General features: G+C 42.5%; 1 protein-coding gene across 4 annotated transcripts in view; it reads left to right on the top strand.

Annotated features, from left to right (window-relative positions):
- Nucleotides 1-16,590, top strand: part of TRPA1 (transient receptor potential cation channel subfamily A member 1) — a 211,056-nt gene that overhangs the window by 146,307 nt on the left and 48,159 nt on the right. For all 4 annotated transcript variants that reach the window (XM_085853398.1, XM_085853399.1, XM_085853400.1 and 1 more), the window contains 5 exons: nucleotides 3,683-3,849; nucleotides 9,009-9,099; nucleotides 10,501-10,560; nucleotides 13,020-13,112; nucleotides 15,367-15,437. In XM_085853398.1, coding sequence (XP_085709524.1) covers nucleotides 3,683-3,849; nucleotides 9,009-9,099; nucleotides 10,501-10,560; nucleotides 13,020-13,112; nucleotides 15,367-15,437 — 482 coding nt within the window. The remainder of the gene's footprint in view (nucleotides 1-3,682; nucleotides 3,850-9,008; nucleotides 9,100-10,500; nucleotides 10,561-13,019; nucleotides 13,113-15,366; nucleotides 15,438-16,590) is intronic.

Below are 16,590 nucleotides of genomic sequence, written 5' to 3'. Positions count from 1 at the left end.
ATACATCAGGGTGAGCCATAAGCCCATGAGTAATAACATATTACAGGCATTGTAAGATAACTGGCTTTATTCCAAAACTGAAGCAGCATTGCGGGTCTCGCGAGATCGACGCGATCCAGATCGAGCCGCAGGAAATGCTTTACATTACATCTCCTCTCCTTCAGAATGAAAATAAATAAATGAAAATAAATATTTAAAGATTGAATTTCACTTACAATCAACAAATTTATATGAACACACTTAGTCGTAGTAATAGCAACAATAATAATAATAATCATAATAAACCCACACATAGCAACCCACCCACACACAAAATCGAAGATTCAGTTTGTCCAGCCATTTTACAACACGGCCTGAGCGAGGAGTAGAAGGAACAGGCTCGTGGAGCTGTTCATCCAGCACAACAGTGGGGGGCAACAGAGATGTATTTGAAGGGGAAGGGGGCAAAGGAGAAACATTGCAGTGATCACCATTGCTGGTACAATAAGGGGAGGAAGTATCATTGTGTTCATCATCGTCTGAGCTTCCCATCTCTGGCTCGTACACATAGCCAGTGTGGTTGGCCAGCTTGTTTGAAGATTGGAGATGTTGGCGATTCCTGCGGAACAAATGGTTTCCTGCTTGGGGCACGTAGGACTGAGGGACTCATGTGTTTGTTTTTACGATTTTACCAGGAACCCATTATCTAGTGCCAGGAAGTAGTTCCATACGGACTTGCTGACCCTGAAAAGATGGCCGCTCTCATGCTACTCGATGGTTCGAGCATTTGCAATCAGGAACAGGCGGAGCCGACTGCAGGACACTTCCCTTGGTACCACAAACACCGCTCATCCTTGCCACATCGACCGCATGCTTTAAATGCTTGCAGCTGCGATGACGAGGCACAAGGCTTGGGATGTGATTAGCTCTGAGCTGTGATTGCTGACACTCCCTGTTTGTAGTTATCCTCATTCCGCACGATGCGGATTTGCTTGCGAGACAACTCAAACTGTTGTCCAATCTCCAGAGCCTTTGCTAGTGACAGTCCTTCACCTTGATCCAGTAACCTCTCCTGCACCCTGGATTCAAAAATGCCATCAATGATCGCATCGATGAGAATATCCTCAGGATCGGCATACTCGCAGTCCATGAGAACAATCCTCAGGTCCTTTACAAAGTTATCAAAGGTCTCTTCACTCTTTTGTTTCCGCTGCTTGAGCCGGTGCCGGGCGATCCGCTTGTTCCTTCTTGGTCGCACATGTTTCAAAATGATAGAGTACCTTGTAGGGATCGTCTTTCTCAGTCTCCTCCCGTGTGAACGTTTTATAAACCTCACGGCCATGAGCACCAATCCACGTGCCCAGCCATCTGGCTTTTTGCTTTGGGTTTAGCTCCGATAGCGGGCCCACGAACACGAACTGAACGTCGTCTCGAAACCAAGTGAATCCTCCAAATAAATCCGCTGCATCCCAATCGATAGTCGGGTATTCAAAGTTCGGAAACGCCATACCGTACTTATGGATGGTTGTTTGTTTAAAAGCAGCAGGTCCGGTTAACTCCTGACACCATGTAAGATAACTAGCTTTATTACAAAACCGAAGCAGCATTGCGGGTTTTGTGAGAGCAACGTGATCCGGATCGTGCCGCAGGAACTGATTTACATTACAGTAATCCTTACTATAATTCACGGACCGGTGAGTGTGTGTGTGTGTGTGTGTGTGTGTGTGTGTGTGTGTGTGTGTGTGTGTGTGTGTGTGTGTGTGTGTGTGTGTGTGTGTGTGTGTGTGTGTGTGTGTGTGTGTGTGTGTGTGTTTGTCTGTCGTGCTACCCATCTTACAGTTGGAGGCACATTACATCCAGACTTCCTACATAGGATGAGCATGGCCCCAATTAATGTATAGGGGTGGTATTTATCTTTGCCAGTGATTTTGGAGTGGGGTTGGGGAGAGAACGCAAATTATCTATGTAAATGTGTATCGTGTATCGCCGCCTCAAGGTGGGAGAGGGTATTACAAGTCTCCACCATGAACAGTCTTCCTGTCCCCCGTTTTCCAGTGCAGTGAGGTGTTTTGAATTATAAGTAGTCGGTATGTTTTTGCTTCATGCACGTAACCCGGGTTATTTCTTTTTTTCCCTGTACAGAGCTGTTAGTTACAGATACACCACCCAAATAAACGAATGCGTCAGAAGAACGTGTTGCACGTATTGAAACAAGATAGCCCGTAGGGTGGGTACTCTGCGAGTAACAGTAATACATAATAACAGGAGTAATAATAAAATATTACAGTAATACAACAATTACAATACCTCCTTTGACATCGGTGGCATCCGTATGAAGTCAGCCATTGTTACGGCACAAGATAGTTTACCTGGTGTTATGGTGCCAAATGTTTCTTGAATGCGTTGTTTCCGTTCATCAACAGATGCATTGCAATGTTCTGCAACCTTAGCTTTGACGTGCCCTCACAGAGCGTTGTCACAGTATAAATACATGGAAAAACAAATCTTGTATAAACAACTAAAACCATGTCTTGGGATTTATGACTCACCCTGTCCTTTCAGTGCTTAGTATTAACGGCAGTTTATATGGTAAAATCTCCCTGTTTGAAGTGTTTGGACACAATGATTATAAAATTGATATGAGACTGTTCGTCTTTCAGCTGCTCCTGTTAGGGGTCGCCACAGCAGATCATCCGTTATGATCCGCATACTGATTTGGCACAGGTTTTACGCCGGATGCCCTTCCTGACGCAACCCTGGTCGCCTCTTACGACACAGGGATAAGGATTGGGTTTGCGCCATGATCCCGGTCTGCCCTACACCCTCTCATAGCGTGGCCCAGCACAGAGCGCCCGTCCTCGAGCGATCCTCCAACCCAAGCCTCCGAGTAGCCGGATTACAGGCGCACACCACTACGCCCGGTACAATTGATATGAGACTCCACTTGTGAAACTCCTTTCTTAGCAAACTCCCCAAATCCACGATTCCTGTTCACCTCCACCATTTTGTTTCCTCTCTTTTCTTGCTTGTTGAACCTTTCTTGCTTGCTTGTGTTTCTCAATCTGTTCCATCCCACTCTTTCCTCCAAGGCTTCAGGTTGGCAGCCTGGCACCAGCCTCTCTCCGTTGACACCCCATCCCCACTTCCTCCTTTCCATTTACTACTCGGTCACCATATGTTTGCTTTCATCGCATCGCTTATTTCATTGCTCATCTATTGTCTTGTTTGTTTTGTCCACTTTTTGTCCCACTGCCCCACTATCAATGCATTGGTGTCTCACCTCTGTTACCTCGCTCTTCCATGAGCCAAGACGATGCATACAAAAATAAAAACACTCGTCATCTTGGAAGAGAGCCACTTAGCAATATAAACCAGGAAAGGCTTGGAGAGTTGTCCTGAAATTAATTTTATTGACAATGATGGAAGGATCATTTGGTCGGAACTTTTTGTTTTTTTTTCTGAAGAACTTTCATTCTCATTCAGAACCTGTAGTGAATGTTTTATTTGTTTTGTATGGAGAAAATCCAGAACACAAAAGTAGGGATCTTACACTGGTACCGTGGCCATGTAGATCCTTTAAACTTGGAGCTATTCCTAATTATGTTTTTTCATTTCCCATAATTATATGACTGCAGGGTAAACTGAATCTAACATTGAAATCATGTACATGTCGTTTTGAAATTGTTGTTCTTGTTTTTGGCAGAACACTGCCCTACACCTTGCAGCCAGGGAAGGTCATGTGAGGGCAGTCCAGTTGCTCATGGACAAAGGCTGTAAGATCCTAATGAACAGGGATGGCTGCTCTTTTCTACATGTGGCGATTTTTCATGACCGCCAGGATGTCGCGATAGCCATTATACAACATGCCAGGTATCTTGGTCACAATTTAAAAAAAATTTGAATTTTGAAAAACGACCAGTAAGTGTGACATATACTACATATACATTTTTCCATTTTTTACTGAAATGTAAGCAGTTTAATGTTTCAATGCACTCTGAAATTAAAGCGTAGAACAAATAAACAATTTCAGATGAAAAAGAAATCATGGAATCATTTTGTTGAACAAAATTTAATCTAAATTTTTGACACATGAAAGTAGCCACCTTTTGCGGATACAAGAGCCAAACATACTCGTGACATTCTTTCTACAATGGAAATCAAATATTGTTCGGAAAGTTCTTCCCAACACTGTTGCAGAAGTTCCCACAAATGTGTTGCACTTGTAGGTTGCTTTGCTTTCACCCTTCTGTCCAGTTCATCCCAAACCAGCTCGATGGGGTATAAGTCTGGAGACTGTGCTGGCCATTCCATGATTTGAAGCCTACCGTCTTGTTCTTTTCTTCGAAGGTAGTTCTGACATTGCCTGGAGGTATATTTTGGGTCGTTATCTTGCTGTAGGATGAACCCCTGACCAACGAGGCAGAGACCAGAGGGTATTGCATTGTACTGCAAAATGCTGTGGTTGTCCTTTTGGTTCAGGGTGCCAATCACTCTGTGCAAGTCGCCAAATCTGGATCCAGCAATAGAGCCCCAGATCATCACGCTTCCTCCTCCATGTTTGACAGTTGGTGTCACACACTGAGGAACCATCCTTTCGCCTACTCGACGGCGTACAAAAACCCCGCGTGAAGAACCGAAGATTTCAAATTTTGACTCATCGGTCCATAAGACTTTCTTCCAGTTTTCAGGAGACCACTGGTGGTGCTTCATGGCCCAGGCAAGCCTCTTTTTCTTATTTGCTATCTTAGCAATGGATTTCTTACTGCCACTCGACCTGTAAAACCTGCAGCTCGAAGTCTTCTCTTCACAGTTGAAACTGAGACTTCCTTACTTCGACCAGTGTTAAGCTGTGCTTGAATCTGCTGTCCTGTGAGCCGCCTATCACGCAAGATGTTGATTCTCAGAAACTTGTCTTCTGATTGTGTTGTGGCTTTGGGTCTGCCAGACCTCTTCCTGCCATAGTTTCTTCCAGTTTCCAAATGCCTTTTGATGGTGTTGGAAACTGTACTCAATGACACCTTGGCTTGCTTTGCAATTTCTCTAAAGGAAAGACCTACACTTTTAAGGGTTATATTGGTCTGTCTGTCCTTCTTTGTTAATTGTCTTTTTCTCACCATTATGATAGCAATATACTACTTCCTGCAGTGCAATATTGTCCAAATAATGCTTCAGAGGATGTAGCAACACAGTCTGTTCCAATACTGCTTTTATAAAGACAGAGGGTTTGTAACTAATCAACAATATTTGGGACACCTGCAGGAATTGCTTGCATCAACTTTCAAGGCTTAATTTACTTCCATTGCTGCAGAACAGCTGCAGTTGCTAATCCATTACTTGTTTCTTGAAAAGCGCCTTTTTAAACAACTCTGAAATTTACATTATTTTTCAGTTTTTGGTAACCTAAACTTTTTTTTTAACCTCTGGCAGTTTACCGCTTAGCTTTGTACCATTTCAGCTTATTCACTGGACTTGAACTGCTTAAATTTCAGTAAAAACTTTAAAATGGGGGTGTTATAAAACTTTAGCCCGGTCGTGTCGTTTGCTTGGATAGAATGATGCCCATGAGTGGCTTTCTTTTAAATTGCAGATTTTCCTTTTGGTGCATTCATGACTAGTATCATAGATTTATTCCACCTTGAGAATCAAAGCATCAACGGGTCGCAAAATGTAACAAGCAAGAGCAATCAGACATTGCAGACCCTCGCCAGGACTTATACCTTCTACTTGAAAATGGTCATATTTTCACCCATGTGTGTTTGTCTGTCTGTTTGTCTGTTACACCATCCATCCATCCATCCATTGGGACCGTACTCTGAACAGAGCGTTGGTGCTGCCAAAGCAGTCTCCTGGGATATTGGGCACCATCCTGGACAGGTCCCTACTCTGACACAGGGTACTTGAATAGTTCAATCATCCCAGCAAGCTGGCACTGCGGGCCAGGGGGTTCGTCCATCTCGGCCAATCCAGCGACCTGGAAATTTTTCATTCACAACGGCTCGAATGACTGAGTGGGGTGGGGAGAAGGCCGTCATGTTGAAAAAATAGGGGACCACTAAATTTCCCTTATGAGGGGGAGCACCATCCTGTGGAAAAACGCTTTCGGGTTGCAGGTTTTCAATCTGTGGGAAAGCGAATCCTTCCAACATGTCCATGTAAATAGTTGAGGTCACTGTAGTCTCCACAAAGAAAAACGGGCACACCAAGTGGTCATGGAGAAGGCCACACCACACATTGACCTTTGGACTGTCGCATATGTGTTCAATGACCACCTGGGGGTTTTCAGTGCCCCAGATCCTCACATCGTACCGGTTGACCTTCCCCAAGACATGAAAGCAAGCTTCGTCTGTGAACATGACCTTTTTCAGATAATCTTCATCGTCCTCTATGCGACTGAGCATTTCCAAAGCAAATGTGTTGCGTTTGGGTCCGTCATTTGGTTTGAGTTCCTGCAGAATCTGTAACTTGTAGGCATAAAGCTTCAGTCTTTTATGCAAAATCCTGCATACATTGGTGGTTCGTAGTCCCTGTTCTCTGGATGCATGTCATATTGAATTTCTGGGACTTTGTTGAAATTATTCACGCACTCATTTAATACGTGTTGCACCTGTGCTTGGGCGACCGGTACTTTTCTGTTTCTGACAACTTCCAGTCTCCTTAAACCTCTTGTAATACTCTCTGATACTTGTCCACGATGGTGGATTCCTTCCATACCTTGTATGGAAATTATGCTGAACTTGCATGTTGGATCTCCTCTCTGAACCATTCGACGCACTGAGCTTTCTCCTGTGGAGTCACCATGTTCTTTTATATTAAACTACCAGACCTGAGAGAAAAAAAAACTTTTTGAGTTTCTGTATCATATAAAACAAAGGGTATCATTGGATCATTTGTGGTACTAAATGTATTGTTATGGCCACGGGTACCGAGTGTATTATGAGGGGGTTTAATCCCCGCTTGTCCTCAGAAGAGCCAGACCTGGGGCCACCGCTCATAATTAACTTCGTGATACGGTGGGTTACTTTAGCACCATTAACACCAATCAGTTAACCACGAATTAGAGTCCACCGTCTCATTTTGCTGTTTAACTGGAGGTCACGTGGCTTCCTGAATGGGGAGCGTGCCCTCGGCAAAGCACCAATCTTATCTTGATTAGATATTAATTCGGGCGGCCGAGCGTTTAACCGCTGGTGCGTGCCGACTATTACAGGTCAATTTGTTTGGTAATTACCTCCCAGCCTATCTACGTTCAGTCAATGCTGGATCAATGGAAGGAAAGGACAAGCACGGACAGGTTGGAATGTCAACAAAAGGATTATTAATAAGGAAAAAAATAAAAAGAACTTTTATTTCCATGCGGTAAAAAAGGAAGTAAATTGAAATCAATCAAAAATAATTGCAAGCAAATAAAGAATTAATCAGGCACTGAGAGAAAAAGAGACAAATAGCAGATGCTTATTACTATGCCTTAACAATTAAACACGAGATAAGGGTACCCAGCAGATCATTCGGGGGGGGGGGGGGGGAGAGAAATCCAGTCTCGCTCACCAAATAGAAGTCGTATGTTAAATAAAAAGAAAACGTCCTGAAATGTGTGAATGTGCCTTGTCCATTGCCAGCACCCAGCCTTGCCGTGCACCCACTCGTAAACAGGCTTGAATGCCAGTAGACGTCACCCCCAAGAATCAGGTGCGCCAAGAGCAGGTCTCGAGCAAAAGCAGCATTAACAGTCTGAGCATCACCCACCGTCAGGAGCCACAACTAACGGACAGCTGTTAGGAGCTGTGAGAAGCTGAGGCGCCGTGAGAAACTGTGAGGCTGCAAGGCCGTCACCAACTGTCGCCAGCTCACAAACCGTCTGACTGGAACTGATGAAACGACTGTCTGACTGGAACTGAATGAAACACTCTCAAAACTGTCAGAACTGCAATCAGCTATCGCCAACTGACTCTCAAAGCTGTCAGAATTGCAACCAGCTATCACCAACTGACTCTCAAAGCTGTCAGAACTGCAACCAGCTATCACCAACTGACTCTCAAAACTGTCAGAACCGCAACCAGCTATCGTCAACTGACTCTCAAAACTGTCAGAACTGCAACCAGCTATCGCCAACTGACTCAAAGCTGTCAGAACCGCAACCAACTATCGCAAACTGACTGGAAAAAACCGGTCCTCTCATCCTCTTTATAGGCGGCCCGTCTGAGCGGAGCCTCAAGTAGACTCCAGCCAAATGCACCCCACCCATTTGCGCATCGTTGCACGTGACAACCCGCCGTCCTGCGATCATTCCTGGCCTACGATGCCATGTTTGTGGTGCTGGACGAACGGCAGAAAGCAGCCATTTGCTCGAATTACCGAGCGAAAATGTAAAGCGCTCATAAAACGTCAACAACAATTATCTCCTCGATGTTCAGCCTGATACGAAAAAGAGCCAGTTAGCATCCATAGAGCTGCTGAATGGGGTTTCAAACGTCGATGGAAAAAGGTCGGTATCAACATCGATGGAAAGAGGTGGGTGAGCCTCCGTTGGGCTAATGGCTATCTCATGTGTGTGAATGTGTCTGTCGTAAAGAGAAAAAGGAGCTTTCCATAAGAGAGGGAATCTATTCTTTACCCTTCTCAACGCATCACAGTTAGAATCCCACCAGACATGGGGATGGGTCTATCCTGGACATGCATTAAGGGAAATAACTGTCTGAGGACCTAGATATTTACATGCATTCGTCGGATCGGATTCTGAAATCCGTAACAATATTAACAACCAAAGTTGTCCTGGTCTTTTTTTTGGAACACCCTGCATTGCATGAGTTTTCCACTCACCGTCAACTTGAAGTTGATCATTGTTTTGTGACTTGCCAGTATGCTACTTGTGTGATCATAATGATTCCCCACACCTTGTATTATATAATATTAGGAGAACTTTAATCATCAAAAGTAGAGAGATAAACGAGGGAATGTGTGGATGTGAACATGTTCTCTTCAGATGATCTTGCTCTTGTTCTTTGGATGATTGTCTTGTTCTTGTCCCACAGATGGACTGAAAGCATGGAAGTATTTGATTGTTTCCGCAAGGGAGGGCCTATAATACTCGAACTTATCAAGCATATGCCTGATGTCACTCGGGTACAGGTTTATTGTTGTCAATCTTTATGTAAATGCAAAATGCACAGTGATGTCCTTTGGGAATCGCTTAAATTTAGTAATTTTATTTCATAAATAATACGTAAGTTAAAAATCCTTCACTTTGTGATGAAAGCAACAAATTAGGTGGAATTGTAATTTAGGTCATTAGCTACAGAGCCCCAGTGAAAAAATTATTTTGAAGCCTGGAACCCTTAACCTCCCAAAAACTTATTGATTTTACCAAAAGCACACTAGTTTATGTGGTAACATAAACATTTATAGAAACTATTATTTTTAGAAACATTCTCAACCTCTTGCAGCCCATATTGCATCACTCTGGATTGTATATTTTAAATATGGCGTCATGTTTCACGAGGATGGCACCCGTTAATTTTGAAAAGGGGGCTTTGCCGCTGATCTGCTAAAAGTTGAGGGATAAATTTTTAAATCATAAATATCTTAGCATAAAAAACAAGATTGTGATGTTTTCAGTATATTCCTCCATGACCTCCACAGCCAGACGGAATCCTCCGTCGTGCAAAGTCCTTCCTTGGCACACCTGAGCTCCTGACCACATACAAAGCTTTAGTCTGCAGCCTGATGGAGTAGTGCTCTCCCTTCTGGGCTAGTGCTCCTACCGCTTACCTTCCTCGGCTTCACGCTGTGGAAACCAGGGCATTTAGGATCATTGGTATCTCCTGTGATGTGTCTTAGTCTTTGAGTCTCTCACCACAGGCAGGTTGGTGGTCTGTCTGTCTTCTGCCGTCCCCTCTCTGGCCTTGCACCCCTCCCCCCTCCCACTCTGTCTGTTATCTGCCCTGCCCATATTTCTTGATATTTGGGCAAGAAAGACCTGTTTATGGGGGTCCAATTGAACATATTTTGGTTGTCCCCGGTCAATGGCGGCCATTTTGAACATATAACGAGGTCATGTGACACCCACAATTTTTCCGCTGTTATTTTCATATTCTCTAGTCCTTGCTGTTTATAAAAAATTATAGTTCGCATGGGTTTATTTTCTTTGTTTGGTCATGATTAGCCAATTTATTAAGTTGGTTTTGACAGTAAAGGTATGGAACTGAGTACTTCCAGCCTTCAAAAGAATATTTCATCGTGGCTCTGTAACTGAAATGAAAAGGTACGGCCTAAAGTAAAACTCCACCACATTTGGTGCTTTTTTCACAATTTCAATGAATCTCGGCATGTGTTCTCCACTAAAACTGTCACCTGATTGATTTAAATACTCTCTCATAGTCACGTCATCAGTAGAATATATTTAAATGTTGTCATATGTTCATAAATTATTTGTATAACTCACATGTCATAATTTGAAACATTGTATACCGGTCTTCAAAAGTCAGTTTTCTCAATTTACAAAATCTTCCCAAAATTATTTTTCAGTTACTTCTGGACAGATGTTTGGAGAGATCGGAAAAGAACAAAAAGAGTCAGGATTATTGGGTAATGACAATAACACTGTGAATTTTATCAAGGGAAATGACATTTTAATGTTGATGCAGTTTTTTTCTTTAAAAAGCAAACTTTTTATGATGTGGTCTTGCATTTCAATGATGCACACAAGGATACACAAGGTTTAAGAGGAGGGCATTTGGTCCATGCAGCCGATGCTACATATACCCCGTATTGATTAAATATAACAGTTTATCAACTTAAACACGCTCAGGGAGCGGGTGTGAGGGGATGAAAATAATTGGGAAAGCACAGACATCACCAGGGTAAAAAAAACACACACACACACACACACACGACATAAAGATGTGCAATATTATTATTTAGAATTCTAAAAATGTTTTAATATCGTTGGGTTGTGGGAGGTTTGAGGGGCGGGGTGGGGGAGGGGCGTGAGGGGAGGTTGAACACGATTGACAGGTGAGAAATGAACAAACACCACATTCACCTATTGATGAGACACTCTCAGAGAGGCATCACAATCACTACACAGGTATACTGTCACTCATGCACACCTCAACTACCTTCCATTCCAGCCATGTTCATGTACCCTCTATGACCAATGCTTCGAGGTACCTATGTCATTCAAATTTAAACCTATCAACTGTTTTAGCTGCCACTACCTTTACCGGCAAAACCATTCCATGCATTTACTTTTCATATTCTATTTGTGAAAGACTGCTGCCTACTACCATCCCTCTTTACTCTCAGGCTATGGCCGCTAGTCCTGTCAGTGTCCATTTTGCTGAAAAAGGCTTCCGCACTTATTCCCTCGATATGCTTCATAATGTTAACATCTCCATTATATCCACTCGTAATCACTTCCTTTCTAATGTATAAAGCCCTGTCTCCTTCAGCCACTCCTTTTATCTCAGTATTTTGAGAATTACACTGGTCACACTATTTGTCGGCTGTGCTCTGCTGCTAAAACACATTTTTTAAACAAATAAACTTTTCCAACTTTGCTGAATGAAGGATATTTATTTATTTGTATTTTTTTTACCTGAGACATGTCGCAGGTCGAAAACAGCTCCACATTGCTGTTGTTGCTGGGGGTTCTTGTTGGGGGTCCATTTTTTGAAATGTGCACCCATTGGTCGAACAGCTGCCGGACCCCACCTGCATTTGTCGCTTGACTCCACCCACCAGGCACCCAGACGAAATGATATGGCCGCCATCTTGGGCCGAAGATATCAGGACTGTAGGCATTCTCTGATTAGATACTGCCCGGGTTTGTTGCGTCATATTTCAATTGGCTATGTTTTGGGTCATGTGTTGGTCATGATGAGTGCCTGCGAAAAATCTAATCACACGTCAAATAAATGGTAAGGTTTGATCAAGCCGGTCAGCATATACACGGTTCGCGAGTGTGACGTTGCATCCGGGGTTGTTGCGTCACATTTCCATCAGCTTTGTTTGGGTCGAGTATTAATCACGATGAGGGTCCATGAAAAATCTGATCATATGTCGAATAATAGGAAGGTTTAATCAAGCCGGTCGGAATACACGGCATGTCAGAACACATGGTAATTACGTTACGTAAATTGCTAAACAACCAAAAAAAAAACCGTACGTAATTCCTGAACGATGCCATATTGGAGTTAAACAATCCATGACAGTGTGATGGATCATCTCGTTCTGAAAAACCGTGGCGGAGGTTGACATGGATAAGAGGTGTCGAGTTAATCTTCTCATAGTGCAGTCAATGTTTCCCAATCTGGCCGTTACCGGATTTTGTCACAGGTTGTGACCAGAGTGCGTTCATTTTTGTTTTTAAAAGAAGGGTCAAGGGTCGTGGAGGCTCATTTGCCATTATCTGATTGGAGACAAGGCAGTGAGAAAAGTGTCATGGAGGGAAATTTTTGAACTCAAACTCTGGTCGTGCATTTTGCACAGAATCTGCTTTTCATCGTTTTTACAAACGTGGTGTGATCGTTCAATCCTTGAGTGTTAGTTATTAACGGTGTGATAAACTTTGATGGAATACACTTTGTCATTTTGTTTGTTGTTGATGCAGTTATCATTATTGTGTCACCTATTGTAATCCTAAACTCACTCACCCTCTCCTCCCCCCCCCCACACTCCCTAACCCCTACCCCCATTTACTAACATACACACCTTGTCAATTCCAACTCATAGTGGTGGAAAAAGGAAAAGTTTTATATTATTTGGAAGAGGATTTCAGCACATACCCTCAAATGTGCTTGGTGTCATGATGCCATATTGAACTTTCAGCAAGCCACTTATGATTAACCACTGTAAATCATAAATCAAAAACATTATTACGACCTGATTACACAATACAGTGAAATCAGGTGGAAGGTTGGGCATTTGCTGAGATTACAAAATCCTTTTCTAAATGAATGAAAAGATTATTATTACAGTACATATTATATTTTGCAGATCAAGAATGAAAAGATGATTACTACAGAATGTATTATCTTTTTCAGATGAAGTATAATTTCAAATACCTGCAGTGTCCTCTGGAACTTCGAGGACACGTCGATGTGAAGAACTTCTATGAACCCCTTGCATCTCTAAATGTAAGATTTCATGTTAATTTGTAAACTATCAATCCAAGCCAACCAGCTGGGCTGCACATTTCAATATCCAGCGTTCTCAAATGAACTGCAAATCTGGACACAACAGTGTGACAAGGTGTTGTCCTGTTTGTTGACGTGAAGGTCCAAGCTGTAATATTGCATTAGAGTCAGTGGTGGTTCAGTGGTGTTAGAAGCAGTGAATGGGAAAGGACATCGGGTCTGATGATGCAGAGAGCCTGGGGGAGGAAGGGGGAGTGGTGGGTTGGGGAGAAGGTGGTGGGGGAGGGAGACTAAATGCCAAGTGTCGAGAGGGCATAAGATCGAGAACTAACGAAGCTGGGCATGAGGACCAAAGCTAATGATGCGCACAACCACATTGTAGTGAGTAATTTAAAGGGTGCCGAGGGACAGAAATATGTGTCGAGTTTGGGAAACTGTTTTCTATACTTAGGGCTGCAATGCAAAATTGGGTTTTATTGTTGAACAAGTAGGTAAAGAGACCTTAAAGTAGGAACCACCCATTCATTATGACATCAATTTCATGGAGAAGTGGAGTGAGAAATGTGAATTAAACTTAGTTTGCTACATCCGGATTTCAACCGACATCCAAGTGACCACTGTGCTACTGACAGAGAGAATAAAGTTAAATTTCCTTTTATTTATTCAGCATAACTGCTCGTGGTTATGAGAACGTTAATTAGGATTTACTGAGTTTGCAGTATCAAATTGATTAGCTGTAGGATAACACACACCTTTGCACCATCGAAATGCCTCCAATTGTAGGTGGACTGGCCACAATGTGAGTTCAGTCAATAAATTGAACGAATAGAAAGACTTACGCGGTCTGCCTCACCATCAGCTCTTTGAAAGAGTGAGTGGCGTTGTCCACTCTTCTCCAGACAGGTAGCAAGATGGAGCTGACTGTCTTCTCTTGACATCACGCCACCAACATCACTGCTACTTCCCATCGACTTCATCATTTGTGCCACGACCTCTGCTGTGAACCACTTTGCTGTACGATTTGTGTCTCTTGAACTCCGATGAGGGTGGCATTGCCTACTGCCACCAACGATTGCTCCTGCCTTCTGAATATTTCTTGTTGCTTTGCAATGTGGGTCTGACATTGCCACCCACTGGCAATTATCGTAACTGGTTTTATTTATTTTCAATGCCATCATTTAATATCATTTACGATTATGCATAAGAACGGATGAGTCTGAAAACAAGTGGGATCTTCACAGATGGAAATGGGAACATGAATCAAACTCTCCACGCTTGAAAAGTCTTGGGATTTTTGATTGTTGGTCACAAATCTTACAGCAGTGGCAATAATGGGACACAATTTGTCTTATCTTTACTATGCACAGGTAGGATATATATATATATACATATATATGTGTGTATATGGAATACGAGGATAAAAACCTGTCAAAAATGATGGGTTGGAGTTATTTTATTCGAAATATTCAAGGAGACGGGAAGATATGATGTTTCGTAGCAAGAAAAAGCATTATTTTAAAACACTACATGTACTAATGTGATCCTATTATCTTAATCTTCTGGGACGTTTCGTTTTAGACGGTAAAACCTCGTGAGTGTGCTAAAGTCTGAAGTCTTGGCCTCGCATCAGGTGTGCTTATATCTTCTTTATTTATTAGACATCCTTCAGACGTCACTGAACACCCGTTTTACTCTGTGCATGTTATTCATCCCGTGCAGTGAATTTTACCTCCCTGCTTCTCATAATTATTATTATTATTATTATTATTATTATTATTATTATTATTATTATTATTATTATAATTAAAACTTACTCTACACTGCCCATGAGGCTCAGTTTGCAAATCACCATCCATCTACAATTCCAATGGAAGAGACGTAATCGCTCTTTGTGAAAGGCACTTTTTGATTTATTTTTTTTTAATCCTCAAAAAAGCTGTGTTTGGCCTTTAAATCCTTACTCAAATCTTCCTGATGCAGACGGACAGCCAAATACACAAACACACCCTGTGTTTTACACGTGGAGATACTGTGTACTCTATCACGCACATAATTATTTAATCATTTGACACTTTTATGTCTTCACTCCACATGAGCATGTTTTCATCGTGAAATAACAATCCTGATATGTTGTAGTCAAATTGTACATCCTCTGCACAATCGGAAAACCGTACATCAAGCAAATCCCAGACTTCTGTATGGTCTTTTTATTTCCCCCAAACTCACACACATTCAAACTTTTTTTTCGTTTCAGGCCATGGTGAGAGCTAACCGAGGAGATCTTCTGGGTCACCCTGTGTGCCAGCATTACCTCACGATGAAATGGTCAGTTGATCGCTATATTTGAATCGTATTTTTTTTTTTTTTGATTCTAACATTTGAATCTAACAGAGTTTGATTGATACAACATTAACACCTGGAGTTTTCTGGTCAACTTTGAGAAACAAGTCAATTTAAGGAAGAAGAAGACACATTGTGAGTCAACCTTTTTGAGAAAAGGTAAAAAAAAAAAAAACCTCACAGCCCCAAACCTCGTCAAATACATTGCAAATGTAGGACAATGACTTTAACAGGACAAATTATTCCCAACTTCCTGAGGGGTCGGCTGGGCAAGGTTTTTGCTTGGTCCTTCATGAACCGGCTGGTGGGATGAACGACTGAAAGTGGTAAGAATTTGTACTTTGTTCAAGGTATGCATCGATAACTCACCTATACTGTGTCAGAACAACCATGATCTTTTCTACCTTCACTAAACGTGATCGTTTGTCCTGTTACGTCCTGATTCGTTCCATGAGCCTTGACTTTGTATATAAAAAAAAGACACCCTGGACATTTTAAAGCCACCAGCTAATACGAGCAAATGGGATACCCAGCTTAAAGGGGAACCCAAATGCTCAGACCACCTCTGTTAATCCATCCCTTGATGCCCTCCAACATCGATATGATGTCTTTTTCTGATTTCCGAATTATAAAGTAGGTGATTTTGCAATCACATGTTGAAATCTTCTTGTTATTTTCTTACAAGGAATTACCAGGAAATTTTTACACAGGAGGAGGCCATTCGGCCCATCATGCCTGCACCACACCAATACCAGATTTTTTTTATAAATCCATCAAAACCCCTTCCCTTAAAGTGTGAAACTTTTTGGCTGCTACACTGGTACTCATTTCACCGACCTCAGAAGGATGACAGGTTGATTCAACCCCTTGGTGTTAATTCAGCGGTAAAACGGGGCTTGAACTCAGGACCCTGGGATCCCAAGCCATCACCCTAACTGCTAAGCCAACACCAGGTTACTCAAGAACTTCATGGTTGGCTTGAGAATCAAACCCAGACTAGGCAGCTCGAAGGTAAAGTGCACTTGACTGCGACAATGGTAGGAATCTCTGCATCATCCTATCAGCACTACGTTTTGGTGAGGACACCGCACTTGGATGCTGGAGGTTGTGGAGTTCAAATCTGAAAGCAGACGTCAAG

Source organism: Eptatretus burgeri, chromosome 13, assembly GCF_056783735.1.
Source record: "Eptatretus burgeri isolate ZD-2024b chromosome 13, Ebu_testis_v1, whole genome shotgun sequence".
Classification (NCBI taxonomy): Eukaryota; Metazoa; Chordata; class Myxini; order Myxiniformes; family Myxinidae; genus Eptatretus; species Eptatretus burgeri.
Note: the sequence above shows the minus strand (reverse complement) of the source record. Positions and strands in the feature narration are given on the sequence as shown.